General features: G+C 54.0%; 1 protein-coding gene across 1 annotated transcript in view; it reads right to left on the bottom strand.

Moving 5' to 3' along the window:
• Positions 1 to 26,100, bottom strand: part of GAREM2 (GRB2 associated regulator of MAPK1 subtype 2) — a 272,423-nt gene extending 246,323 nt beyond the window's left edge. The window contains exon 1 of the mRNA XM_069728500.1: positions 25,708 to 26,100. Coding sequence (XP_069584601.1) covers positions 25,708 to 25,924 — 217 coding nt within the window. The 5' untranslated portion in view covers positions 25,925 to 26,100. The remainder of the gene's footprint in view (positions 1 to 25,707) is intronic.
• Positions 26,101 to 27,173: the final 1,073 nt, after the last annotated feature.

The following is a 27,173-nucleotide window of genomic DNA, read 5'->3' as shown; positions in this document are numbered from 1 at the left end:
CAGGACATGGGCAGGGACATTCAGGACATGGGCAGGTGGGCAGGGGCTTTCAGGACATGGGCAGGTGGGCAGGGACATTCAGGACATGGGCAGAGACATTCAGGACATGGGCAGGTGGGCAGGGACATTTAGGACATGGGCAGGTGGGCAGGGGCTTTTAGGACATGGGCAGGTGGGCAGGGACATTTAGGACATGGGCAGGTGGGCAGGGACATTCAGGACATGGGCAGGGACATTCAGGACATGGGCAGGTGGGCAGGGGCTTTCAGGACATGGGCAGGGACATTCAGGACATGGGCAGGGAAATTCAGGACATGTGCAGGTGGGCAGGGGCTTTCAGGACATGGGCAGGTGGGCAGGGACATTCAGGACATGGGCAGGTGGGCAGGGGCTTTTAGGACATGGGCAGGTGGGCAGGGACATTTTGGACATGGGCAGGTGGGCAGGGACATTCAGGACATGGGCAGGGACATTCAGGACATGGGCAGGTGGGCAGGGGCTTTCAGGACATGGGCAGGGACATTCAGGACATGGGCAGGGACATTCAGGACATGGGCAGGTGGGCAGGGGCTTTCAGGACATGGGCAGGTGGGCAGGGATGGGCAGGTGGGCAGGGGCTTTTAGGACATGGGCAGGTGGGCAGGGACATTTAGGACATGGGCAGGTGGGCAGGGACATTCAGGACATGGGCAGGGACATTCAGGACATGGGCAGGGACATTCAGGACATGGGCAGGTGGGCAGGGACATTTAGGACATGGGCAGGTGGGCAGGGACATTCAGGACATGGGCAGGTGGGCAGGGGCTTTTAGGACATGGGCAGGTGGGCAGGGACATTTAGGACATGGGCAGGTGGGCAGGGACATTCAGGACATGGGCAGGGACATTCAGGACATGGGCAGGTGGTCAGGGGCTTTCAGGACATGGGCAGGGACATTCAGGACATGGGCAGGGACATTCAGGACATGGGCAGGTGGGCAGGGGCTTTCAGGACATGGGCAGGTGGGCAGGGACATTCAGGACATGGGCAGAGACATTCAGGACATGGGCAGGTGGGCAGGGACATTTAGGACATGGGCAGGTGGGCAGGGGCTTTTAGGACATGGGCAGGTGGGCAGGGACATTTAGGACATGGGCAGGTGGGCAGGGACATTCAGGACATGGGCAGGGACATTCAGGACATGGGCAGGTGGGCAGGGGCTTTCAGGACATGGGCAGGGACATTCAGGACATGGGCAGGGAAATTCAGGACATGTGCAGGTGGGCAGGGGCTTTCAGGACATGGGCAGGTGGGCAGGGACATTCAGGACATGGGCAGGTGGGCAGGGGCTTTTAGGACATGGGCAGGTGGGCAGGGACATTTTGGACATGGGCAGGTGGGCAGGGACATTCAGGACATGGGCAGGGACATTCAGGACATGGGCAGGTGGGCAGGGGCTTTCAGGACATGGGCAGGGACATTCAGGACATGGGCAGGGACATTCAGGACATGGGCAGGTGGGCAGGGGCTTTCAGGACATGGGCAGGTGGGCAGGGATGGGCAGGTGGGCAGGGGCTTTTAGGACATGGGCAGGTGGGCAGGGACATTCAGGACATGGGCAGGGACATTCAGGACATGGGCAGGGACATTCAGGACATGGGCAGGTGGGCAGGGACATTTAGGACATGGGCAGGTGGGCAGGGACATTCAGGACATGGGCAGGGACATTCAGGGCATGGGCAGGTGGGCAGGGGCTTTTAGGACATGGGCAGGTGGGCAGGGACATTTAGGACATGGGCAGGTGGGCAGGGACATTCAGGACATGGGCAGGGACATTCAGGACATGGGCAGGTGGGCAGGGGCTTTCAGGACATGGGCAGGGACATTCAGGACATGGGCAGGTGGGCAGGGGCTTTCAGGACATGGGCAGGTGGGCAGGGACATTCAGGACATGGGCAGGTGGGCAGGGGCTTTTAGGACATGGGCAGGTGGGCAGGGACATTTAGGACATGGGCAGGTGGGCAGGGACATTCAGGACATGGGCAGGGACATTCAGGACATGGGCAGGTGGTCAGGGGCTTTCAGGACATGGGCAGGGACATTCAGGACATGGGCAGGTGGGCAGGGGCTTTCAGGACATGGGTAGGTGGGCAGGGACATTCAGGACATGGGCAGGGACATTCAGGACATGGGCAGGTGGGCAGGGGCTTTCAGGACATGGGCAGGTGGGCAGGGATGGGCAGGTGGGCAGGGGCTTTTAGGACATGGGCAGGTGGGCAGGGACATTCAGGACTTGGGCAGGGACATTCAGGACATGGGCAGGTGGGCAGGGGCTTTCAGGACATGGGCAGGGACATTCAGGACATGGGCAGGGACATTCAGGACATGGGCAGGTGGGCAGGGGCTTTCAGGACATGGGCAGGTGGGCAGGGATGGGCAGGTGGGCAGGGGCTTTTAGGACATGGGCAGGTGGGCAGGGACATTTAGGACATGGGCAGGTGGGCAGGGACATTCAGGACATGGGCAGGGACATTTAGGACATGGGCAGGTGGGCAGGGACATTCAGGACATGGGCAGGGACATTCAGGACATGGGCAGGTGGGCAGGGGCTTTCAGGACATGGGCAGGTGGGCAGGGACATTCAGGACTTGGGCAGGGGCTTTCAGAGCGTGGCTGGGGACTTTGACAGAAGTATCATATAACAGATGTTAATTCTTACCCTGTAGGGGGAGAAAGTGGCTGATAACAGAGAGAGGCTTGGGATGTAAGTTCCTCAGTAATAGTTAACCCTCTGCTAGCCCATTTTGTGGACGCACGGGCATCCTCTGGTCATAGGAAGTTTTTGTCCCACTTAGGTGGTCAGGGGATGCTGGGAATTGTAGTTTTGCATCAGCTGGAGAGCCGCTGTCTGGGATCAGTGCATTCCCTGCAGTTCCAGATCTGTAATAAGGAGCTACCATGACCCCAGATCAAGAATCACTCCCATACACTACACTAATGTTCCCATTAGGAGCCCTCCCCCTGCCACAGCCCCTTCTCTCCTCCTGGCACTACCTTCCCCCTTCCCTCCTCCTGGCACTACCTTCCCTCTTCCCTCCTCCTGGCACTACCTTCCCCCTGCCCTCCTCCTGGCACTACCTTCCCCCTTCCCTCCTCCTGGCACTACCTTCCCCCTTCTCTCCTCCTGGCACTACCTCTCCCCTTCTCTCCTCCTGGCACTACCTCCCCCTTCTCTCCTCCTGGCACTACCTCCCCCTTCTCTCCTCCTGGCACTACCTCCCCCTTCTCTCCTCCTGGCACTACCTCCCCTTCTCTCCTCCTGGCACTTCCTCCCCCCTTCTCTCCTCCTTGCACTACATCCCCCTTCTCTCCTCTTGGCACTACCTCCCCCTTCTCTCCTCCTGGCACTACCTCCCCCTTCTCTCCTCCTGGCACTACCTCCCCTTCTCTCCTCCTGGCACTTCCTCCCCCCTTCTTTCCTCCTGGCACTACCTCCCCCCTTTCCTCCTCCTGGTACTACCCCCTTCTTCTTTCTTCCTGGCACTACCTCCCCCTTCTCTCCTCCTGGCACTACCTCTCCCCTTCTCTCCTCCTGGCACTACCTCCCCCTTCTCTCCTCCTGGCACTACCTCCCCCTTCTCTCCTCCTGGCACTACCTCCCCCTTCTCTCCTCCTGGCACTACCTCCCCTTCTCTCCTCCTGGCACTTCCTCCCCCCTTCTCTCCTCCTGGCACTACCTCCCCCTTCTCTCCTCTTGGCACTACCTCCCCCTTCTCTCCTCCTGGCACTACCTCCCCCTTCTCTCCTCCTGGCACTACCTCCCCTTCTCTCCTCCTGGCACTTCCTCCCCCCTTCTTTCCTCCTGGCACTACCTCCCCCCTTTCCTCCTCCTGGTACTACCCCCTTCTTCTTTCTTCCTGGCACTACCTCCCCCTTCTCTCCTCCTGGCACTACCTCCCCTTTCTCTCCCCCTGGCACTACCTCCCCCTTCCCTCCTCCAGGCACTACCTGCTCCTTCTCTCCTCCTGGCACTACATCCCCCCCTTCTCTCCTCCTGGCACTACCTCCCCCCTTCTCTCCTCCTGGCACTACCTCCCCCCCTTCTCTCCTCCTGGCACTACCTCCCCCCCTTCTCTCCTCCTGGCACTACCTCCCCCCCTTCTCTCCTCCTGGCACTACCTCCCCCCTTCTCTCCTCCTGGCACTACCTCCCCTTTCTCTCCTCCTGGCACTACCTCCCCCTCCTCTCCTCCTGGCATTACCTCCCCCTTCTCTCCTCCTGGCACTACCTCCCCCCTTCCCTCCTCCTGGCACTACCTCCCCCCTTCCCTCCTCCTGGCACTACCTCCCCCTTCTCTCCTCCTGGCACTACCTCCCCTTTCTCTCCTCCTGGCACTACCTCCCCCCTCCTCTCCTCCTGGTACTACCTCCCCCTTCTCTCCTCCTGGCACTACCTCCCCCCTTCCCTCCTCCTGGCACTACCTCCCCCCTCCTCTCCTCCTGGCACTACCTCCCCCTTCTCTCCTCCTGGCACTACCTCCCCCTCCTCTCCTCCTGGTACTACCTCCCCCCTTCCCTCCTCCTGGCACTACCTCCCCCCTTCCCTCCTCCTGGCACTACCTCCCCCCTCCTCTCCTCCTGGCACTACCTCCCCCTTCTCTCCTCCTGGCACTACCTCCCCCTTCTCTCCTCCTGGCACTACCTCCCCCCTTCCCTCCTCCTGGCACTACCTCCCTTCCTTCCTCCTGTCCTGCCACTACTCATCTGAATTGACTCTGGATGCAGTAGTGATGATGTCAGCTCTGTGCCACTTGGAGCAGATAAGTGCCATCTGTGTGGGCAGCTGGAGCCTCCAATGTGGGGAAGATTCCCATGTGGTTCCTGTCCCCGCACAGCACATCCCGCCCCCCAGTCCCAACAGACACTGTCCACCACGAAGAGCTGCACTTCACATACTGACCTGTAATCTAGTGACATCCAGAGCTGCATTCATAGTTCTGCTCCCTCCATGCTGAGCAGGACACAGCACCACAGCTCAGTACCCAGTAACTGTATAATCACTGTATAAGGGCAAGTTCTGCAAATCACATTGTCAAGTCAATAGAAACATGGAAAAATGTACAGAGCGAATATTCCTACTAATGGAGCTATTTATACAATGTTACCAGCCTGGAGCTCAAGTCAGGGGAGGAAGCTTTGTCAGTCCAGAGCCAAGTCCAAGTCATCTCCTAGATCATTCTCAGGATGGATACAATTGTCCTATAAGGCATGGGCAATTCAGGCCTCAATGGGATCTGTGTCTCCTGAGGAATCCTGTCACCTGCAGGGACAAAACGCATCGAGACTGGGAGCCGAGACTGGACCTGAGACTGGGAGCCGAGACTGGAACCTGAGACTGGAACCTGAGACTGGGAGCTGAGACTGGACCTGAGACTGGGAGCCGAGACTGGGAGCCAAGACTGGAACCTGAGACTGGAACCTGAGACTGGGAGCTGAGACTGGACCTGAGACTGGGAGCCGAGACTGGACCTGAGACTGGAACATGAGAATGGAACCTGAGACTGGAACCTGAGACTGGGAGCTGAGACTTGACCTGAGACTGGACCTGAGACTGGGAGCCGAGACTGGGACCTGAGACTGGAACCTGAGACTGGGAGCCGAGACTGGACCTGAGACTGGACCCGAGACTGGGAGCCAAGACTGGAACCTGAGACTGGAACCTGAGACTGGGAGCTGAGACTGGACCTGAGACTGGGAGAGGAGACTGGACCTGAGACTGGAACATGAGACTGGAACATGAGACTGGAACATGAGACTGGAACATGAGACTGGAACCTGAGACTGGAACCTGAAACTGGGAGCTGAGACTGGACCTGAGACTGGGAGCCGAGAATGGGACCTGAGACTGGAACCTGAGACTGGGAGCCGAGACTGGACCTGAGACTGGACCCAAGACTGGACCTGAGACTGGGAGCCGAGACTGGAACCTGAGACTGGAACCTGAGACTGGGAGCTGAGACTGGACCTGAGACTGGACCTGAGACTGGGAGCCGAGACTGGACCTGAGACTGGGAGCCGAGACTGGAACCTGAGACTGGGAGCCGAGACTGGGACCTGAGACTGGAACCTGAGACTGGGAGCTGAGACTGGGAGCTGAGACTGGAACCTGAGACTGGGAGCCGAGACTGGGAGCTGAGACTGGGAGCCGAGACTGGGAGCTGAGACTGAAAGCCGAGACTGGGAGCCGAGACTGGACCTGAGACTGGGAGCCGAGACTGGAACCTGGACTGGGAGCTGAGGCTGGACCTGAGACTGGGAGCCGAGACTGGAACCTGAGACTGGGAGCCGAGACTGGGACCTGAGACTGGGAGCTGAGACTGGACCTGAGACTGGGAGCCGAGACTGGACCTGAGACTGGGAGCCGAGACTGGGACCTGAGACTGGGAGCCGAGACTGGGACCTGAGACTGGGAGCTGAGACTGGGACCTGAGACTGGGAGCCGAGACTGGAACCTGAGACTGGGAGCCGAGACTGGGACCTGAGACTGGAACCTGAGACTGGGAGCTGAGACTGGACCTGAGACTGGGAGCCGAGACTGGAACCTGAGACTGGGAGCCGAGACTGGGAGCTGAGACTGGACCTGAGACTGGGAGCCGAGACTGGGAGCCGAGACTGGGAGCTGAGACTGGGAGCCGAGACTGGACCTGAGACTGTGAACCGAGACTGGGAACTGAGACTGGGAGCCGAGACTGGACCTGAGACTGGGAGCCGAGACTGGGAGCTGAGACTGGACCTGAGACTGGGAGCCAAGACTGGGAGCTGAGACTGGGAGCCGAGACTGGACCTGAGACTGGGAGCCGAGACTGGGACCTGAGACTGGAACCTGAGACTGGGAGCTGAGACTGGACCTGAGACTGGGAGCTGAGACTGTAACCTGAGACTGGGAGCCGAGACTGGGTGCTGAGACTGGACCTGAGACTGGGAGCCGAGACTGGGACCTGAGACTGGGAGCTGAGACTGGGAGCCGAGACTGGACCTGAGACTGTGAACCGAGACTGGGAACTGAGACTGGGAGCCGAGACTGGACCTGAGACTGGGAGCTGAGACTGTAACCTGAGACTGGGAGCCGAGACTGGGTGCTGAGACTGGACCTGAGACTGGGAGCCGAGACTGGGACCTGAGACTGGGAGCTGAGACTGGACCTGAGACTGGGAACCGAGACTGGGAGCTGAGACTACGAGCCGAGACTGGACCTGAGACTGGGAGCCGAGACTGGGAGCTGAGACTGGACCTGAGACTGGGAGCCGAGACTGGGAGCTGAGACTGGACCTGAGACTGGGAGCCGAGACTGGAACCTGGACTGGGAGCTGAGGCTGGACCTGAGACTGGGAGCCGAGACTGGAACCTGAGACTGGGAGCCGAGACTGGGACCTGAGACTGGGAGCTGAGACTGGACCTGAGACTGGGAGCCGAGACTGGACCTGAGACTGGGAGCCGAGACTGGACCTGAGACTGGAAGCCGAGACTGGACCTGAGACTGGGAGCCGAGACTGGGACCTGAGACTGGGAGCCGAGACTGGGACCTGAGACTGGGAGCCGAGACTGGGACCTGAGACTGGGAGCTGAGACTGGGACCTGAGACTGGGAGATGAGACTGGACCTGAGACTGGGAGCCGAGACTGGGAGCTGAGACTGGACCCGAGACTGGGAGCCGAGACTGGACCTGAGACTGGGAGCCGAGACTGGGAGCTGAGACTGGACCTGAGACTGGGAGCCGAGACTGGACCTGAGACTGGGAGCCGAGACTGGACCTGAGACTGGGAGCCGAGACTGGACCTGAGACTGGGAGCCGAGACTGGACCTGAGACTGGGAGCCGAGACTGGACCTGAGACTGGGAGCCGAGACTGGACATGAGACTGGGAGCCGAGACTGGACATGAGACTGGGAGCCGAGACTGGGAGCCGAGACTGGGAGCCGAGACTGGAACCTGAGACTGGAACCTGAGACTGGGAGCTGAGACTGGACCTGAGACTGGACCCGAGACTGGACCCGAGACTGGGAGCCGAGACTGGAACCTGAGACTGGAATCTGAGACTGGACCTGAGACTGGACCCGAGACTGGACCCGAGACTGGGAGCCGAGACTGGAACCTGAGATTGGAACCTGAGACTGGAACCTGAGACTGGAACCTGAGACTGGACCTGAGACTGGGAGCCGAGACTGGACATGAGACTGGGAGCCGAGACTGGACATGAGACTGGGAGCCGAGACTGGGAGCCGAGACTGGACCTGAGACTGGGAGCCGAGACTGGACCTGAGACTGGGAGCCAAGACTGGGAGCTGAGACTGGACCTGAGACTGGGAGCCAAGACTGGGAGCTGAGACTGGAACCTGAGACTGGAACCTGAGACTGGACCTGAGACTGGGAGCCGAGACTGGACCTGAGACTGGAACCTGAGACTGGAACCTGAGACTGGGAGCTGAGACTGGACCTGAGACTGGACCCGAGACTGGACCCGAGACTGGGAGCCGAGACTGGAACCTGAGACTGGAACCTGAGACTGGAACCTGAGACTGGACATGAGACTGGGAGCCGAGACTGGACATTAGACTGGGAGCCGAGACTGGGAGCCGAGACTGGGAGCCGAGACTGGGAGCCGAGACTGGACCTGAGACTGGGAGCCGAGACTGGACCTGAGACTGGGAGCCAAGACTGGGAGCTGAGACTGGACCTGAGACTGGGAGCTGAGACTGGGAGCTGAGACTGGACCTGAGACTGGGAGCCGAGCCTCGGACCCTTCTATATGGACTGAGCTTTTCCAGTGCGGACTTTGTCCGTGTCCACAAGCTCATTGTTCCCTGCTTTTCTGATGTTTATATAGGTTGGGTGATGCTTAGGGTTGTGTATGGGGGCAGCCGTCAGTGAGCGGGGGCTTCAGATCGTTTAGTAGGGTACCCGCCTCCATCGTTAGGCAGGGGCAGTTTTTTAGGGCTGTACTAGGGTCATTGTTCCAGTATTGGATCTTTGCGCCCTTCGCCCTCTTCCCGTTCGGTGTTACGTCACCGCTGCGCTCTTCTTCTATGGGGTTTGATTTAAATGATTATAATGAAAATTTGATATTTTAAAATTTACGGGAACTTTGTGAAAAAATCCAAACGTATCCAGAGTAGAGAATCTCCCTGGGATCAGACCGGACGGATACAATTTAACAAAGCCTCATTTACAATGTGTGACGGCAGCTCTGGATGTGACCGGAGTATAAGCCATGATGTAATAGCAGAATTGTAAGCGCAGCTCTGGACCTGATTAGAGAATGACATTGCACAGTAAGTTTGATAGCAGCTCTGGATGTGACTGGAGCACAGGACAAGCAAATGTTGGAGGCTCAGCACCCTGGAGAGCGGAGGACGATCATCGGATCAGGCGGAGAGGATCCAGGATCTACAGCCGGAGATTGGAATCAGAATCCCCATCTCCCACAATCACTCCCTCTGCCGACTGTCAGTGACAGAACAATCTCCTCACACCTGTCAATCATGTGCAGAACCAGAACTTCTCACAGCTGAGGGTTTGTTACTATTCTACCCAGTCCTGAGAATCCTCTGTGAGCCCCAAACATCAGCACAAGCCATAACCTGCCTGATACACTGTATCTAATCCTCTCCTTTGTGATACTGTCTGCTGAGGCGTGTATCTAATCCCATCCTGTGTGATATTGACTGCTGAGCCGTGTATCTAATCCTCTCCTGTGTGATACTGACTGCTGAGCCGTGTATCTAATCCTATCCTGTGTGATACTGACTGCTGAGCCGTGTATCTAATCCTCTCCTGTGTGATACTGTCTGCTGAGCTGTGTATCTAATCCTCTCCTGTGTGATACTGTCTGCTGAGCCGTGTATCTAATCCTATCCTGTGTGATACTGACTGCTGAGCCGTGTATCTAATCCTCTCCTGTGAGATACTGTCTGCAGAGCCGTGTATCTAATCCTATCCTGTGTGATACTGACTGCTGAGCCGTGTATCTAATCCTCTCCTTTGTGATACTGTCTGCTGAGCCGTGTATCTAATCCTCTCCTGTGTGATATTGACTGCTGAACCGTGTATCTAATCCTCTCCTGTGTGATACTGAATGCTGAGCCGTGTATCTAATCCTCTCCTTTGTGATACTGTCTGCTGAGCCGTGTATCTAATCCTATCCTGTGTGATACTGACCGCTGACCTGTGTATCTAATCCTCTCCTGTGTGATACTGTCTGCTGAGCTGTGTATCTAATCCTCTCCTGTGTGATACTGACTGCTGAGCCGTGTATCTAATCCTCTCCTGTGTGATACTGTCTGCAGAGCCGTGTATCTAATCCTATCCTGTGTGATACTGTCTGCTGAGCTGTGTATCTAATCCTCTCCTTTGTGATACTGTCTGCTGAGCCGTGTATCTAATCCTCTCCTGTGTGATACTGAATGCTGAGCCGTGTATCTAATCCTCTCCTGTGTGATACTGTCTGCAGAGCCATGTATCTAATCCTATCCTGTGTGATACTGTCTGCTGAGCTGTGTATCTAATCCTCTCCTTTGTGATACTGTCTGCTGAGCTGAGTATCTAATCTTCTCCTTTGTGATACTGTCTGCAGAGCCATGTATCTAATCCTATCCTGTGTGATACTGTCTGCTGAGCTGTGTATCTAATCCTCTCCTTTGTGATACTGTCTGCTGAGCCGTGTATCTAATCCTCTCCTGTGTGATACTGACTGCTGAGCCGTGTATCTAATCCTCTCCTGTGTGATACTGTCTGCAGAGCCATGTATCTAATCCTATCCTGTGTGATACTGTCTGCTGAGCTGTGTATCTAATCCTCTCCTTTGTGATACTGTCTGCAGAGCCATGTATCTAATCCTATCCTGTGTGATACTGTCTGCTGAGCTGTGTATCTAATCCTCTCCTTTGTGATACTGTCTGCTGAGCCGTGTATCTAATCCTCTCCTGTGTGATATTGACTGCTGAGCCGTGTATCTAATCCTCTCCTGTGTGATACTGAATGCTGAGCCGTGTATCTAATCCTCTCCTGTGTGATACTGTCTGCTGAGCCGTGTATCTAATCCTATCCTGTGTGATACTGTCTGCTGAGCCGTGTATCTAATCCTCTCCTGTGTGATACTGTCTGCTGAGCCGTGTATCTAATCCTCTCCTGTGTGATACTGTCTGCAGAGCCGTGTATCTAATCCTCTCCTGTGTGATACTGACTGCTGAGCTGTGTATCTAATCCTCTCCTGTGTCATACTGTCTGCTGAGCCGTGTATCTAATCCTATCCTGTGTGATACTGTCTGCAGAGCCGTGTATCTAATCCTATCCTGTGTCATACTGTCTGCTGAGCCGTGTATCTAATCCTCTCCTGTGTCATACTGTCTGCTGAGCCGTGTATCTAATCCTCTCCTGTGTGATACTGTCTGCAGAGCCGTGTATCTAATCCTATCCTGTGTGATACTGACTGCTGAGCTGTGTATCTAATCCTCTCCTGTGTCATACTGTCTGCTGAGCCGTGTATCTAATCCTATCCTGTGTGATACTGTCTGCAGAGCCGTGTATCTAATCCTCTCCTGTGTGATACTGTCTGCTGAGCCGTGTATCTAATCCTATCCTGTGTGATACTGTCTGCTGAGCCGTGTATCTAATCCTCTCCTGTGTGATACTGTCTGCAGAGCCGTGTATCTAATCCTCTCCTGTGTGATACTGTCTGCTGAGCCGTGTATCTAATCCTCTCCTGTGTGATACTGTCTGCTGAGCCGTGTATCTAATCCTATCCTGTGTGATACTGTCTGCTGAGCCGTGTATCTAATCCTCTCCTGTGTGATACTGACTGCTGAGCCGTGTATCTAATCCTATCCTGTGTGATACTGACTGCTGAGCCGTGTATCTAATCCTCTCCTGTGTGATACTGTCTGCAGAGCCGTGTATCTAATCCTATCCTGTGTGATACTGTCTGCAGAGCCGTGTATCTAATCCTCTCCTGTGTGATACTGACTGCTGAGCCGTGTATCTAATCCTATCCTGTGTGGTACTGTCTGCTGAGCTGTGTATCTAATCCTCTCCTGTGTGATACTGACAGCTGAGCCGTGTATCTAATCCTATCCTGTGTGATACTGTCTGCAGAGCCGTGTATCTAATCCTCTCCTGTGTGATACTGACTGCTGAGCCGTGTATCTAATCCTATCCTGTGTGGTACTGTCTGCTGAGCTGTGTATCTAATCCTATCCTGTGTGATACTGACAGCTGAGCCGTGTATCTAATCCTATCCTGTGTGATACTGTCTGCTGAGCCGTGTATCTAATCCTATCCTATGTGATACTGACTGCTGAGCTGTGTATCTAATCCTATCCTGTGTGATACTGTCTGCAGAGCCGTGTATCTAATCCTCTCCTGTGTGATACTGACTGCTGAGCCGTGTATCTAATCCTCTCCTGTGTGATACTGTCTGCAGAGCCGTGTATCTAATCCTATCCTGTGTGATACTGTCTGCAGAGCCGTGTATCTAATCCTCTCCTGTGTGATACTGACTGCTGAGCCGTGTATCTAATCCTATCCTGTGTGGTACTGTCTGCTGAGCTGTGTATCTAATCCTATCCTGTGTGATACTGACAGCTGAGCCGTGTATCTAATCCTATCCTGTGTGATACTGTCTGCTGAGCCGTGTATCTAATCCTATCCTATGTGATACTGACTGCTGAGCTGTGTATCTAATCCTATCCTGTGTGATACTGACTGCTGAGCCGTGTATCTAATCCTCTCCTGTGTGATACTGTCTGCTGAGCCGTGTATCTAATCCTCTCCTGTGTGATACTGACTGCTGAGCTGTGTATCTAATCCTGTGTGATGTTTGGGGGGGCATGTTGCTCGGCCGTGTTTCGGACGTCCGGGGGTTAATATCCCCCCATTCCCAGTCTGAGTGGTGCAGGGGGCTGGGGAGAGGATAAAGGTTTGGGGGGAGGGGAGTGATGAACAGGGGTCCTGTGTGTGGGGATAATGCCAGTGATGCCAGCTGCTCACTGCTCCTGCATGTTAATGAGGCGGCACCATAGGAGCGGGCACCGAGGACCAGCACCAGCCACAGGGGGGTCCGAGACCTGATTCTCCACCAGAGACCACCAGCCTGAACATGGAGCCACAGCTAGATTATGAAGGCTTGCTATTAAAAAGCAGTAAACAGCACAGAGAAAAAATAATAAAATATAACTTTTAATAATATATTTCTTAAAACTACCCCAACAAACAAAAATAATATGATATAGTGCACGTCAAAATTACACTCAATCAATTACAACGTCCATCCGGACAGACATATCATAGGGATGTAAAAACTCTCATAAACCAGAGTCCCTAAAAATACATATGACAAACCAATTCTGATTAGATAGAGTGCCCAATCAAAAAAAGGTTAGTAGGTAGACCGTGTGCTCATAAATCCCGGCATCATACCCGATGCTCTTGTTAAAAAGGGATATCAACACAGTCTATATGTGGATTCCTTAGCCTGGTTGCATATGTAAACACCAACACAAAATAAATCAGGAAAAAGGGAGGATCTCACCCATCAGTCGAGCAGGTACCAGTCATCTCCTCTTAATTCCCAGACAACCAGGTTTCCATGGAGGGAGTAGATCACATGTAGACCTAATACGCCCTGTATAGGCTAGAATGGCCCTGATCCCCAAACTCCCGCCCTTACAAGGGCAGTCCACATCTGACCCTTATACTCATAGCCCTATTTGTCCCTGTACAACCCGACGCGTTTCGTCTTCACCACGACTCCTCAGGGGAACTGTACTCTCTAATAGGGAACAAAAGTTCTTACATGGGGGACTAGGGTTCAGTCCTGATACTACTTGGGCTAAATGTGGTATGTCACCACGCCCCCTTTTAGTTATTTATATAGGCATGCCCACAAATTAATGACTAGATGTCCAATCATAATCACTCACCCATTTGAATTCCACCGCTCTCACACGCCATAGCTTGCACTACACGTGTCTTGCAAAATGGCTGCAACACTTCCGGTTCACTTTCCGGAGGTCACAACCACTCACCATTACCATAGTGACCGCATATGCGTCCGGCGCATTGTGTAGATCGTGGCCGTTCTACATCCGGTTTGCGATCCGGAAGTTACGTTCCTGTCCCTCGGAGCACACGCTCACCTCACGCGCCAATCTCCTTAGCAACCTCTAAGACGCCCAGACAGAGCGGCCGCCCGTATAAGTGATGGCCGCTTCACATCCGGTTTGCAGTCCGGAAGTTGCAGGCGTGTCGCTTAGAGCAAACCCCTACCTCACGTGACAACCTCCATAGTAACCACTACAACGCATAAACCACTACCGGCCGCAACTCTTCCATAACACAGTTGGAGATCTCTCCTTGGACACCTATATTTATTATCAATATTTTAGATGGCTTATTGCGTCAAATTAACCCCATCAGGGAATTGTGATAGAAAGCGGAAGACTAATCAAATAAATCTTGGTTATGCAATAATCAAACCTCTACCCACCGCTATTCTTATGCAAAGAGACAGGATGGCTATAACAATATCTTAAAATTAAATTCTAATTCAGCCAATATTACCCTGTCCCACTACATTATAAAGTCATACATGGTGAGTATATTGTCATTACTCCCAAGCTATGGGTAATAATCTCAGAAATGGCATTTAACGGGTAGTTGAATTCACAAAACATAGTATTGACAGTTCGTAAGCCAAAGACGAGCCCTCAGAACAGCTCACAATCAAAGTATCTCAAATAAAACAGCTATAGTTAATTTGCTCATTGAGCCCTCTTGGGGCTACCGTATTTAGGTGGAATATCCATCTTGTTTCTTTTTGCAGAATAATTTTATCCCAGTTACCCCCTCTTACGGGCTTTGCCACTTTCTCAATACCCATAAATTTTATGGAGTTTGTATTACCAGCCTGACAGCTATTCACATGTCGTGCAACTGGAGTTTCTCTCTTATGTATCACGTCTCCAATGTGTTCTCCTATTCTCCGTTCAAACTCTCTAATGGTTTTACCCACATATTCCTTTCCACATACACAAGAGACTAGATACACTATCCCTTTAGTGCTACAATTGATGAACTCTCTTATCATGTATTCTTTTCCAGTAATATTGCTAGTGAATTTGTCACCTGTAGCAACATGGGAACACGCCACACAGTGTCCGCATCTGAAACAACCCTTTGTGTCACTATTTAACCATGTCCTAGGCACAGCGTTTTTAAAATGGCTCTTGACTAATCTATCCTTTAATGACCGACCTCTTCTATAGGAAATGAGCGGTCGCTCAGAAAGCTGATCACCAATATCTGGATCCATCAGTAAAATGGACCAGTGTTTGGTGAGGACCCTTCGCACTTCAGATGCACCATTGTCAAACGTTGTAATCAGCCTCATTTGCCCACCATCCTCTGATCTACGGGCTGGTCTTAACAACTCAGACCTACTCTTCTGTTTGACCTCCTTATAAGCCCGCTTCAGAACATCAGGAGGATACCCCCTTTCCAAGAACTTACTACAAAGTTCCTTAGCCTGCGCCTCGAAATCCTCTTCTGTGGAGCAATTTCTGCGGATCCTGAGGTACTGACCTTTGGGTATACCTCTTTTTAAATGGGTTGGATGACAACTATCCCATTTTAATAATGCATTTGTTGCGGTAGGTTTTTTATATGTACATGTGGTCAAGATACCACCATCACCTTTCCTGATCAGAATGTCCAGGAATGGCAGAGTTGACGAGTCTATCACAGATGTGAAGTAAAGACCTAAGTCATTACGATTGAGAGTATCCACAAATAGTGAAAAATTTTTTGCCGAATCACTCCAAATTACCAAGACATCGTCAATATACCGGGTCCATAATTCTATGGACCCGGCATAATCCATATCATTTCCAAAAACACATGTCTCCTCCCACCAGCCCAGGAACAAATTTGCGTACGTGGGGGCACAAGGGCACCCCATCGCAGTGCCCCTGAGCTGGTGGTAGATCTTATGGTCAAAGAGGAAAAAATTGTGTGTTAGGCAAAACCGCATAAGTCTCAACACAAAATCGTTGTGATCACAAAATTGGCACCCTCTGGTACTCAAGAAATATTTAATTGCCTCAAGGCCTTTATCATAACCAAGATTTATTTGATTAGTCTTCCGCTTTCTATCACAATTCCCTGATGGGGTTAATTTGACGCAATAAGCCATCTAAAATATTGATAATAAATATAGGTGTCCAAGGAGAGATCTCCAACTGTGTTATGGAAGAGTTGCGGCCGGTAGTGGTTTATGCGTTGTAGTGGTTACTATGGAGGTTGTCACGTGAGGTAGGGGTTTGCTCTAAGCGACACGCCTGCAACTTCCGGACTGCAAACCGGATGTGAAGCGGCCATCACTGATCACTGATCACTGATGGCCGCTTCACATCCGGTTTGCAGTCCGGAAGTTGCAGGCGTGTCGCTTAGAGCAAACCCCTACCTCACGTGACAACCTCCATAGTAACCACTACAACGCATAAACCACTACCGGCCGCAACTCTTCCATAACACAGTTGGAGATCTCTCCTTGGACACCTATATTTATTATCAATATTTTAGATGGCTTATTGCGTCAAATTAACCCCATCAGGGAATTGTGATAGAAAGCGGAAGACTAATCAAATAAATCTTGGTTATGATAAAGGCCTTGAGGCAATTAAATATTTCTTGAGTACCAGAGGGTGCCAATTTTGTGATCACAACGATTTTGTGTTGAGACTTATGCGGTTTTGCCTAACACACAATTTTTTCCTCTTTGACCATAAGATCTACCACCAGCTCAGGGGCACTGCGATGGGGTGCCCTTGTGCCCCCACGTACGCAAATTTGTTCCTGGGCTGGTGGGAGGAGACATGTGTTTTTGGAAATGATATGGATTATGCCGGGTCCATAGAATTATGGACCCGGTATATTGACGATGTCTTGGTAATTTGGAGTGATTCGGCAAAAAATTTTTCACTATTTGTGGATACTCTCAATCGTAATGACTTAGGTCTTTACTTCACATCTGTGATAGACTCGTCAACTCTGCCATTCCTGGACATTCTGATCAGGAAAGGTGATGGTGGTATCTTGACCACATGTACATATAAAAAACCTACCGCAACAAATGCATTATTAAAATGGGATAGTTGTCATCCAACCCATTTAAAAAGAGGTATACCCAAAGGTCAGTACCTCAGGATCCGCAGAAATTGCTCCACAGAAGAGGATTTCGAGGCGCAGGCTAAGGAACTTCGTAGTAAGTTCTTGGAAAGGGGGTATCCTCCTGATGTTCTGAAGCGGGCTTATAAGGAGGTCAAACAGAAGAGTAGGTCTGAGTTGTTAAGACCAGCCCGTAGATCAGAGGATGGTGGGCAAATGAGGCTGATTACAACGTTTGACAATGGTGCATCTGAAGTGCGAAGGGTCCTCACCAAACACTGGTCCATTTTACTGATGGATCCAGATATTGGTGATCAGCTTTCTGAGCGACCGCTCATTTCCTATAGAAGAGGTCGGTCATTAAAGGATAGATTAGTCAAGAGCCATTTTAAAAACGCTGTGCCTAGGACATGGTTAAATAGTGACACAAAGGGTTGTTTCAGATGCGGACACTGTGTGGCGTGTTCCCATGTTGCTACAGGTGACAAATTCACTAGCAATATTACTGGAAAAGAATACATGATAAGAGAGTTTATCAATTGTAGTACTAAAGGGATAGTGTATCTAGTCTCTTGTGTATGTGGAAAGGAATATGTGGGTAAAACCATTAGAGAGTTTGAACGGAGAATAGGAGAACACATTGGAGACGTGATACATAAGAGAGAAACTCCAGTTGCACGACATGTGAATAGCTGTCAGGCTGGTAATACAAACTCCATAAAATTTATGGGTATTGAGAAAGTGGCAAAGCCCGTAAGAGGGGGTAACTGGGATAAAATTATTCTGCAAAAAGAAACAAGATGGATATTCCACCTAAATACGGTAGCCCCAAGAGGGCTCAATGAGCAAATTAACTATAGCTGTTTTATTTGAGATACTTTGATTGTGAGCTGTTCTGAGGGCTCGTCTTTGGCTTACGAACTGTCAATACTATGTTTTGTGAATTCAACTACCCGTTAAATGCCATTTCTGAGATTATTACCCATAGCTTGGGAGTAATGACAATATACTCACCATGTATGACTTTATAATGTAGTGGGACAGGGTAATATTGGCTGAATTAGAATTTAATTTTAAGATATTGTTATAGCCATCCTGTCTCTTTGCATAAGAATAGCGGTGGGTAGAGGTTTGATTATTGCATAACCAAGATTTATTTGATTAGTCTTCCGCTTTCTATCACAATTCCCTGATGGGGTTAATTTGACGCAATAAGCCATCTAAAATATTGATAATAAATATAGGTGTCCAAGGAGAGATCTCCAACTGTGTTATGGAAGAGTTGCGGCCGGTAGTGGTTTATGCGTTGTAGTGGTTACTATGGAGGTTGTCACGTGAGGTAGGGGTTTGCTCTAAGCGACACGCCTGCAACTTCCGGACTGCAAACCGGATGTGAAGCGGCCATCACTTATACGGGCGGCCGCTCTGTCTGGGCGTCTTAGAGGTTGCTAAGGAGATTGGCGCGTGAGGTGAGCGTGTGCTCCGAGGGACAGGAACGTAACTTCCGGATCGCAAACCGGATGTAGAACGGCCACGATCTACACAATGCGCCGGACGCATATGCGGTCACTATGGTAATGGTGAGTGGTTGTGACCTCCGGAAAGTGAACCGGAAGTGTTGCAGCCATTTTGCAAGACACGTGTAGTGCAAGCTATGGCGTGTGAGAGCGGTGGAATTCAAATGGGTGAGTGATTATGATTGGACATCTAGTCATTAATTTGTGGGCATGCCTATATAAATAACTAAAAGGGGGCGTGGTGACATACCACATTTAGCCCAAGTAGTATCAGGACTGAACCCTAGTCCCCCATGTAAGAACTTTTGTTCCCTATTAGAGAGTACAGTTCCCCTGAGGAGTCGTGGTGAAGACGAAACGCGTCGGGTTGTACAGGGACAAATAGGGCTATGAGTATAAGGGTCAGATGTGGACTGCCCTTGTAAGGGCGGGAGTTTGGGGATCAGGGCCATTCTAGCCTATACAGGGCGTATTAGGTCTACATGTGATCTACTCCCTCCATGGAAACCTGGTTGTCTGGGAATTAAGAGGAGATGACTGGTACCTGCTCGACTGATGGGTGAGATCCTCCCTTTTTCCTGATTTATTTTGTGTTGGTGTTTACATATGCAACCAGGCTAAGGAATCCACATATAGACTGTGTTGATATCCCTTTTTAACAAGAGCATCGGGTATGATGCCGGGATTTATGAGCACACGGTCTACCTACTAACCTTTTTTTGATTGGGCACTCTATCTAATCAGAATTGGTTTGTCATATGTATTTTTAGGGACTCTGGTTTATGAGAGTTTTTACATCCCTATGATATGTCTGTCCGGATGGACGTTGTAATTGATTGAGTGTAATTTTGACGTGCACTATATCATATTATTTTTGTTTGTTGGGGTAGTTTTAAGAAATATATTATTAAAAGTTATATTTTATTATTTTTTCTCTGTGCTGTTTACTGTTTAAGGAGAGAGAAATTGGGCTTTGACTCAACTTTGCTGGTATTTTTGCTATTAAAAAGCCTACAGAAAAAGCGTCCTACAGGGGGCAGCACTCACCGCACAGAGGGTCCGAAGATAATGTGGGGGAGGGGAGAATCCCACCATGTGGAGCCCCAATACAAGACCCCCCACACAACCATGTGCAGCCTCAACACAGGACCCCCCTTACCTCCATGTGCAGCCCCAGCACAGGAACAACCACACCACCATGTGCAGCCCCAGCACAGGACCCCCCACACCTTCATGTGCAGCCCCAGCACAGGACCCCCCACACCTCCATGTGCAGCCCCAGCACAGGACCCCCCACACCTCCATGTGCAGCCCCAGCACAGGACCCCCCACACCTCCATGTACAGCCCCAGCACAGGACCCCCTACACCTCCATGTGCAGCCCCAGCACAGGACCCCCCACACCTCCATGTGCAGCCCCAGCACAGGACCCCCTACACCTCCATGTTCAGCCCCAATACAGGACCGCCCACACCTCCATGTGCAGCCCCAGCACAGGACCCCCACACCTCCATGTGCAGCCCCAGCACAGGACCCCCACACCTCCATGTGCAGCCCCAGCACAGGACCCCCACACCTCCATGTGCAGCCCCAGCACAGGACCCCCACACCTCCATGTGCAGCCCCAGCACAGGACCCCCCACACCTCCATGTACAGCCCCAGCACAGGACCCCCTACACCTCCATGTGCAGCCCCAACACAGGACCTCCCACACGACCATGTGCAGCCCCAGCACAGGACCCCCACACCTCCATGTGCAGCTCCAGCACAGGACCCCCACACCTCCATGTGCAGCCCCAGCACAGGACCCCTCACAACTCCATGTGCAGCCCCAACACAGGACCCCCCACACCTCCATGTACAGCCCCAGCACAGGACCCCCTACACCTCCATGTGCAGCCCCAACACAGGGCCTCCCACACGACCATGTGCAGCCCCAGCACAGGACCCCCCACACCTCCATGTGCAGCCCCAGCACAGGACCCCCCACACCTCCATGTGCAGCCCCAGCACAGGACCCCCCCACACCTCCATGTGCAGCCCCAACACAGGACCCCTCACAACTCCATGTGCAGCCCCAACAGAGGACCCCTCACAACTCCATGTGCAGCCCCAGCACAGGACCCCCCACACCTCCATGTGCAGCCCCAGCACAGGACCCCCCACACCTCCATGTGCAGCCCCAGCACAGGACCCCCCCACACCTCCATGTGCAGCCCCAACACAGGACCCCTCACAACTCCATGTGCAGCCCCAACAGAGGACCCCTCACAACTCCATGTGCAGCCCCAGCACAGGACCCCCCACACCTCCATGTGCAGCCCCAACACAGGACCCCCCACACCTCCATGTGCAGCCCCAACACAGGACCCCCCACACCTCCATGTGCAGCCCCAACACAGGACCCCTCACAACTCCATGTGCAGCCCCAACACAGGACCTCCCACATCTCCATGTGCAGCCCCAACACAGGACCCCCCACACCTCCATGTGCAGCCCCAACACAGGACCCCCCACACCTCCATGTGCAGCCCCAACACAGGACCCCCACACCTCCATGTGCAGCCCCAACACAGGACCCCTCACACCTCCATGTGCAGCCCCAACACAGGACCCCCCACACCATGTGCAGCCCCAACACAGGACCCCTCACAACTCCATGTGAAGCCCCAGCACAGGACAACCCACACCACAATGTACAGCTCCAGCACAGGACCCCCCACACCTCCATGTGCAGCTCCATGACACAAGTGAGAGGAGTGAGTGCACGGACAGCGAGAGGAGGGAAGGTGAGGGACAGTGGGAGCAGCGAGTGCAAGGACAGTTGGTGCAGGGATTGTGGGTGCAGGGACATTGAGAGCAGTGAGTGCAGAGACAGTAAGAAGTGAGTGCAGGGCATTTGGTGCAGGGAGAGTGAGGCTATGTGCACACGTACAGGTTTTTTCACGTTTTTTTCACATTTTTTCACGCTATAAAAACTCATTAAAAACGCATACATTATGCATTCTATCATTTAGAATGCATTCTGCATGTTTTGTGCACATGGATGCGTTTTTTTCCGCGAAAAAAACGCATCGCGGTAAAAAAATGAGCATGTTCATTATTTTTGCGGATTTTCTGCTTTTTTCCCGCTATTCTATGCATTTGGGAAAAAACGCACAAAAAACGTGTCAAAAACACGTCAAAATCGCGGTAAAAACGCATGCGGATTTCTGGCAGAAATGTCTGGTTTTTGCCAGGAAAATTTCTGCAAGAAATCCTGACGTGTGCACATACCCTGAGCGCAGGGACAGTGACAGCAGTGAATGCAGAGACAGTGAGTGCAGGGACAGTGACAGCAGTGAGAGCAGTGACAGTCAGAGCTGACAGTTCAGGGACAGTGACAGCAGAGACAGTGACAGCAGTGAGTGAAGGGACAGTGAGTGCAGGGACAGTGAGAGCAGTGGGTGCAGGGACAGTGAGAGCAATGAGAGCAGGGACAGTGAGTGCAGGGACAGTGACAGCAGTGGGTGCAGGGACAGTGAGAGCAATGAGAGCAGGGACAGTGAGTGCAGGGACAGTGACAGCAGTGAGAGCAGGGACAGTGAGTGCAGGGACAGTGAGCATAGGGACAGTGACAGCAGTGAGTGCAGTGACAGTGGGTGCAGGGACAGTGAGAGCAGTGAGTGCAGGGACAGTGGGTGCAGGGACAGTGGGTGCAGGGACAGTGAGCGCAGGGACAGTGACAGCAGTGAGTGCAGGGACAGTGAGTGCAGGGACAGTGACAGCAGTGAGAGCAGGGACAGTGAGTGCAGGGACAGTGAGTGCAGGGACAGTGACAGCAGTGAGAGCAGGGACAGTGAGTGCAGGGACAGTGAGTACAGGGACAGTGGGTGCAGGGACAGTGACAGCAGTGAGTGCAGGGACAGTGAGTGCAGGGACAGTGAGTACAGGGACAGTGGGCGCAGGGACAGTGGGCGCAGGGACAGTGAGTGCAGGGACAGTGACAGCAGTGGGTGCAGGGACAGTGGGTGCAGGGACAGTGGGTGCAGGGACAGTGGGTGCAGTGAGTTGGTGCAGGGACAATGAGTGCAGGCACACTGAGTGCAGGGACAATGGGTGCAGGGACAGTGGGCGCAGTGAGTTTGGTGCAGGGACAGTGGGTGCAGGGATAGTGAGTGCAGGGACAGTGGGCGCAAGGAGAGAGTGCAGGGACAGTGAGTGCAGGGACAGTGGGCGCAGTGAGTTTGGTGCAGGGACAGCGGGTGCAGGGACAGTGAGTGCAGCGTCAGTGGGTGCAGAGACAGTGGGCGCAGTGAGTTTGGTGCAGGGACAGTGAGTGCAGGGACAGTGGATGCAGGGACAGTGACAGCAGTGGGCGCAGGGACAGTGAGTGCAGGGACAGTGGGTGCAAGGACAGTGAGTGCAGGGACAGTGGGTGCAGGGACAGTGAGCGCAGGGACAGTGACAGCAGTGAGTGCAGGGAAATTGAGTGCAGGGACAGTGGGTGCAGGGACAGTGAGCGCAGGGACAGTGACAGCAGTGAGTGCAGGGACAGTGAGTGCAGGGACAGTGAGTGCAGGGACAGTGACAGCAGTGAGAGCAGGGACAGTGAGTGCAGGGACAGTGAGTACAGGGACAGTGGGCGCAGGGACAGTGACAGCAGTGGGTGCAGGGACAGTGGGTGCAGGGACAGTGGGAGCAGTGGGTGCAGGGATAGTGGGTGCAGGGACAGTGAGTACAAGGACAGTGACAGCAGTGAGTGCAGGGACAGTGAGTGCAGGGACAGTGAGCGCAGGGACAGTGACAGCAGTGAGTGCAGGGACAGTGAGTGCAGGAACAGTGAGTGCAGGGACAGTGACAGCAGTGAGAGCAGGGACAGTGAGTGCAGGGACAGTAAGTGCAGAGACAGTGGGTGCAGGGACAGTGGGCGCAGGGACAGTGAGTGCAGGGACAGTGACAGCAGTGGGTGCAGGGACAATGGGTGCAGGGACTGAGTGCAGGGACAGTGGGTGCAGGGACAGTGGGTGCAGTGAGTTGGTGCAGGGACAGTGGGTGCAGGGACAGTGAGTGCAGGGACAGTGAGTGCAGGGACAGTGACAGCAGTGGGTGCAGGGACAGTGGGTGCAGGGACAGTGAGTGCAGTGAGTTGGTGCAGGGACAGTGGGTGCAGGGACAGTGAGTGCAGGGACAGTGAGTGCAGGGACAGTGGGCGCAGTGAGTTTGGTGCAGGGACAGTGAGTGCAGGGACAGTGGGCGCAGTGAGTTTGGTGCAGGGACAGTGAGTGCAGGGACAGTGGGCGCAGTGAGTTTGGTGCAGGGACAGTGAGTGCAGGGACAGTGAGTGCAGGGACAGTGACAGCAGTGGGTGCAGGGACAGTGGGTGCAGGGACAGTGGGTGCAGTGAGTTGGTGCAGGGACAGTGGGTGCAGGGACAGTGAGTGCAGGGACAGTGAGTGCAGGGACAGTGGGCGCAGTGAGTTTGGTGCAGGGACAGTGGGTGCAGGGACAGTGAGTGCAGGGACAGTGGGCGCAGTGAGTTTGGTGCAGGGACAGTGGGTGCAGGGACAGTGAGTGCAGCATCAGTGGGTGCAGAGACAGTGGGTGCAGGGACAGTTGGCGCAGTGAGTTTGGTGCAGGGACAGTGAGTGCAGGGACAGTGACAGCAGTGGGTGCAGGGACAGTCGGCGCAGGGACAGTGAGTGCAGGGACAGTGGGCGCAGAGATAGTGGGTGCAAGGACAGTGAGTGCAGGGACAGTGGGTGCAGGGACAGTGGGTGCAGGGACAGTGGGTGCAGGGACAGTGACAGCAGTGGGTGCAGGGACAGTGAGTGCAGGGACAGTGAGTGCAGGGACAGTGGGTGCAGGGACAGTGGGTGCAGGGACAGTGACAGCAGTGGGTGCAGGGACAGTGGGTGCAGGGACAGTCGGCGCAGGGACAGTGAGTGCAGGGACAGTGGGCGCAGAGATAGTGGGTGCAAGGATAGTGAGTGCAGGGACAGGGGGTGCAGGGACAGTGGGTGCAGGGACAGTGAGTGCAGGGACAGTGGGTGCAGGGACAGGGGGTGCAGGGACAGGGGGTGCAGGGACAGGGGGTGCAGGGACAGTGAGTGCAGGGACAGGGGGTGCAGGGACAGGGGGTGCAGGGACAGTGAGTGCAGGGACAGGGAGTGCAGGGACAGTGGGTGCAGGGACAGTGGGTGCAGGGACAGGGGGTGCAGGGACAGGGGGTGCAGGGACAGGGGGTGCAGGGACAGTGAGTGCAGGGACAGGGGGTGCAGGGACAGGGGGTGCAGGGACAGGGGGTGCAGGGACAGGGGGTGCAGGGACAGGGGGTGCAGGGACAGTGAGTGCAGGGACAGGGGGTGCAGGGACAGGGGGTGCAGGGACAGTGGGTGCAGGGACAGTGGGTGCAGGGACAGGGGGTGCAGGGACAGGGGGTGCAGGGACAGTGAGTGCAGGGACAGGGGGTGCAGGGACAGGGGGTGCAGGGACAGTGGGTGCAGGGACAGGGGGTGCAGGGACAGGGGGTGCAGGGACAGGGGGTGCAGGGACAGGGGGTGCAGGGACAGTGAGTGCAGGGACAGGGGGTGCAGGGACAGGGGGTGCAGGGACAGTGGGTGCAGGGACAGTGGGTGCAGGGACAGTGGGTGCAGGGACAGTGGGTGCAGGGACAGGGGGTGCAGGGACAGGGGGTGCAGTGATGTAGGGAGAGTTCATTTCCTTCCTGACTATATATAACTAGCACTTACAGGTCTCTGCTGCGCCCCCACTCCCTGATGTCAGGCCGGGGGTCCCTGCTCCCACCCTGACTGTACCCAGCACTATGGAGAGATGGTGACTTGGTAATGCGCTGCTCGGCCCTGGAGACCCCAGACGGAATCATCACGACCGGCCCCTGCGCGACTCTCGGCCGGTCAGAGGCAGACAGCGGAGTATTCTCCATCGATCACGGGGTGCAATGATCGCCCGCAGCCGATCTACCCTCCACCATCCCTGCACCGCTCGTGCTTTACCTTTTCCCAGTTTCACCAGTGTCGGCAGCCGGAATTTACTGACGATCACGTCCAGGGGCAGCGCCGCCGCGCTCCAGCCGAGCCCCGACACTCCGAGCCCCGACACTCCGGGCCCCGACACTCCGGGCCCCGACACTCCGGGCCCCGACACTCCGGGCCCCGACACTCCGAGCCCCGACACTCCGAGCCCCGACACTCCGGGCGCCGCTTTCTCCATGTCCGCCCCGGGAGCTCCGCATAGCCGTCCACACCGCGGAGCCTCAGGGGTCCCGATATCCCAGGACGACGACCCCCATCATCATCTGCACCGATCCGAGCGGCACCGAACAAGTCCACAGCGAGGACGGGAGAGAAGAGAGCGGAGCATCCGCGGCCCCGGTGTGAGCCTGAGCCATCCTGCCGGTGCCCGAGCTCCTCCCCGCCGGGGCCGCCACCGGGAGCTGCTGCTACAGAGCGGAGAGGAGCGCCCCCTACCGCAGCCACTGTATCTAATCCTCTCCTGTGTGATACTGACTGCTGAGCCGTGTATCTAATCCTCTCCTGTGTGATACTGACTGCTGAGCCGTGTATCTAATCCTCTCCTGTGTGATACTGACTGCTGAGCCGTGTATCTAATCCTCTCCTGTGTGATACTGACTGCTGAGCCGTGTATCTAATCCTATCCTGTGTGATACTGTCTGCTGAGCCGTGTATCTAATCCTCTCCTGTGTGATACTGACTGCTGAGCCGTGTATCTAATCCTCTCCTGTGTGATACTGACTGCTGAGCCGTGTATCTAATCCTCTCCTGTGTGATACTGACTGCTGAGCCGTGTATCTAATCCTCTCCTGTGTGATACTGACTGCTGAGCCGTGTATCTAATCCTATCCTGTGTGATACTGTCTGCTGAGCCGTGTATCTAATCCTCTCCTGTGTGATACTGACTGCTGAGCCGTGTATCTAATCCTCTCCTGTGTGATACTGACTGCTGAGCCGTGTATCTAATCCTATCCTGTGTGATACTGACTGCTGAGCCGTGTATCTAATCCTCTCCTGTGTGATACTGACTGCTGAGCCGTGTATCTAATCCTATCCTGTGTGATACTGTCTGCTGAGCCGTGTATCTAATCCTCTCCTGTGTGATACTGACTGCTGAGCCGTGTATCTAATCCTCTCCTGTGTGATACTGACTGCTGAGCCGTGTATCTAATCCTCTCCTGTGTGATACTGTCTGCTGAGCCGTGTATCTAATCCTCTCCTGTGTGATACTGTCTGCTGAGCCGTGTATCTAATCCTATCCTGTGTGATACTGACTGCTGAGCTGTGTATCTAATCCTCTCCTGTGTGATACTGTCTGCTGAGCCGTGTATCTAATCCTCTCCTGTGTGATACTGTCTGCTGAGCCGTGTATCTAATCCTCTCCTGTGTGATACTGTCTGCTGAGCCGTGTATCTAATCCTCTCCTGTGTGATACTGACTGCTGAGCC

The sequence above is a fragment of the Ranitomeya imitator genome, chromosome 5 (genome assembly GCF_032444005.1).
Source record: "Ranitomeya imitator isolate aRanImi1 chromosome 5, aRanImi1.pri, whole genome shotgun sequence".
NCBI lineage: Eukaryota > Metazoa > Chordata > Amphibia > Anura > Dendrobatidae > Ranitomeya > Ranitomeya imitator.
This window is presented reverse-complemented; position numbering and strand designations above follow the sequence as displayed.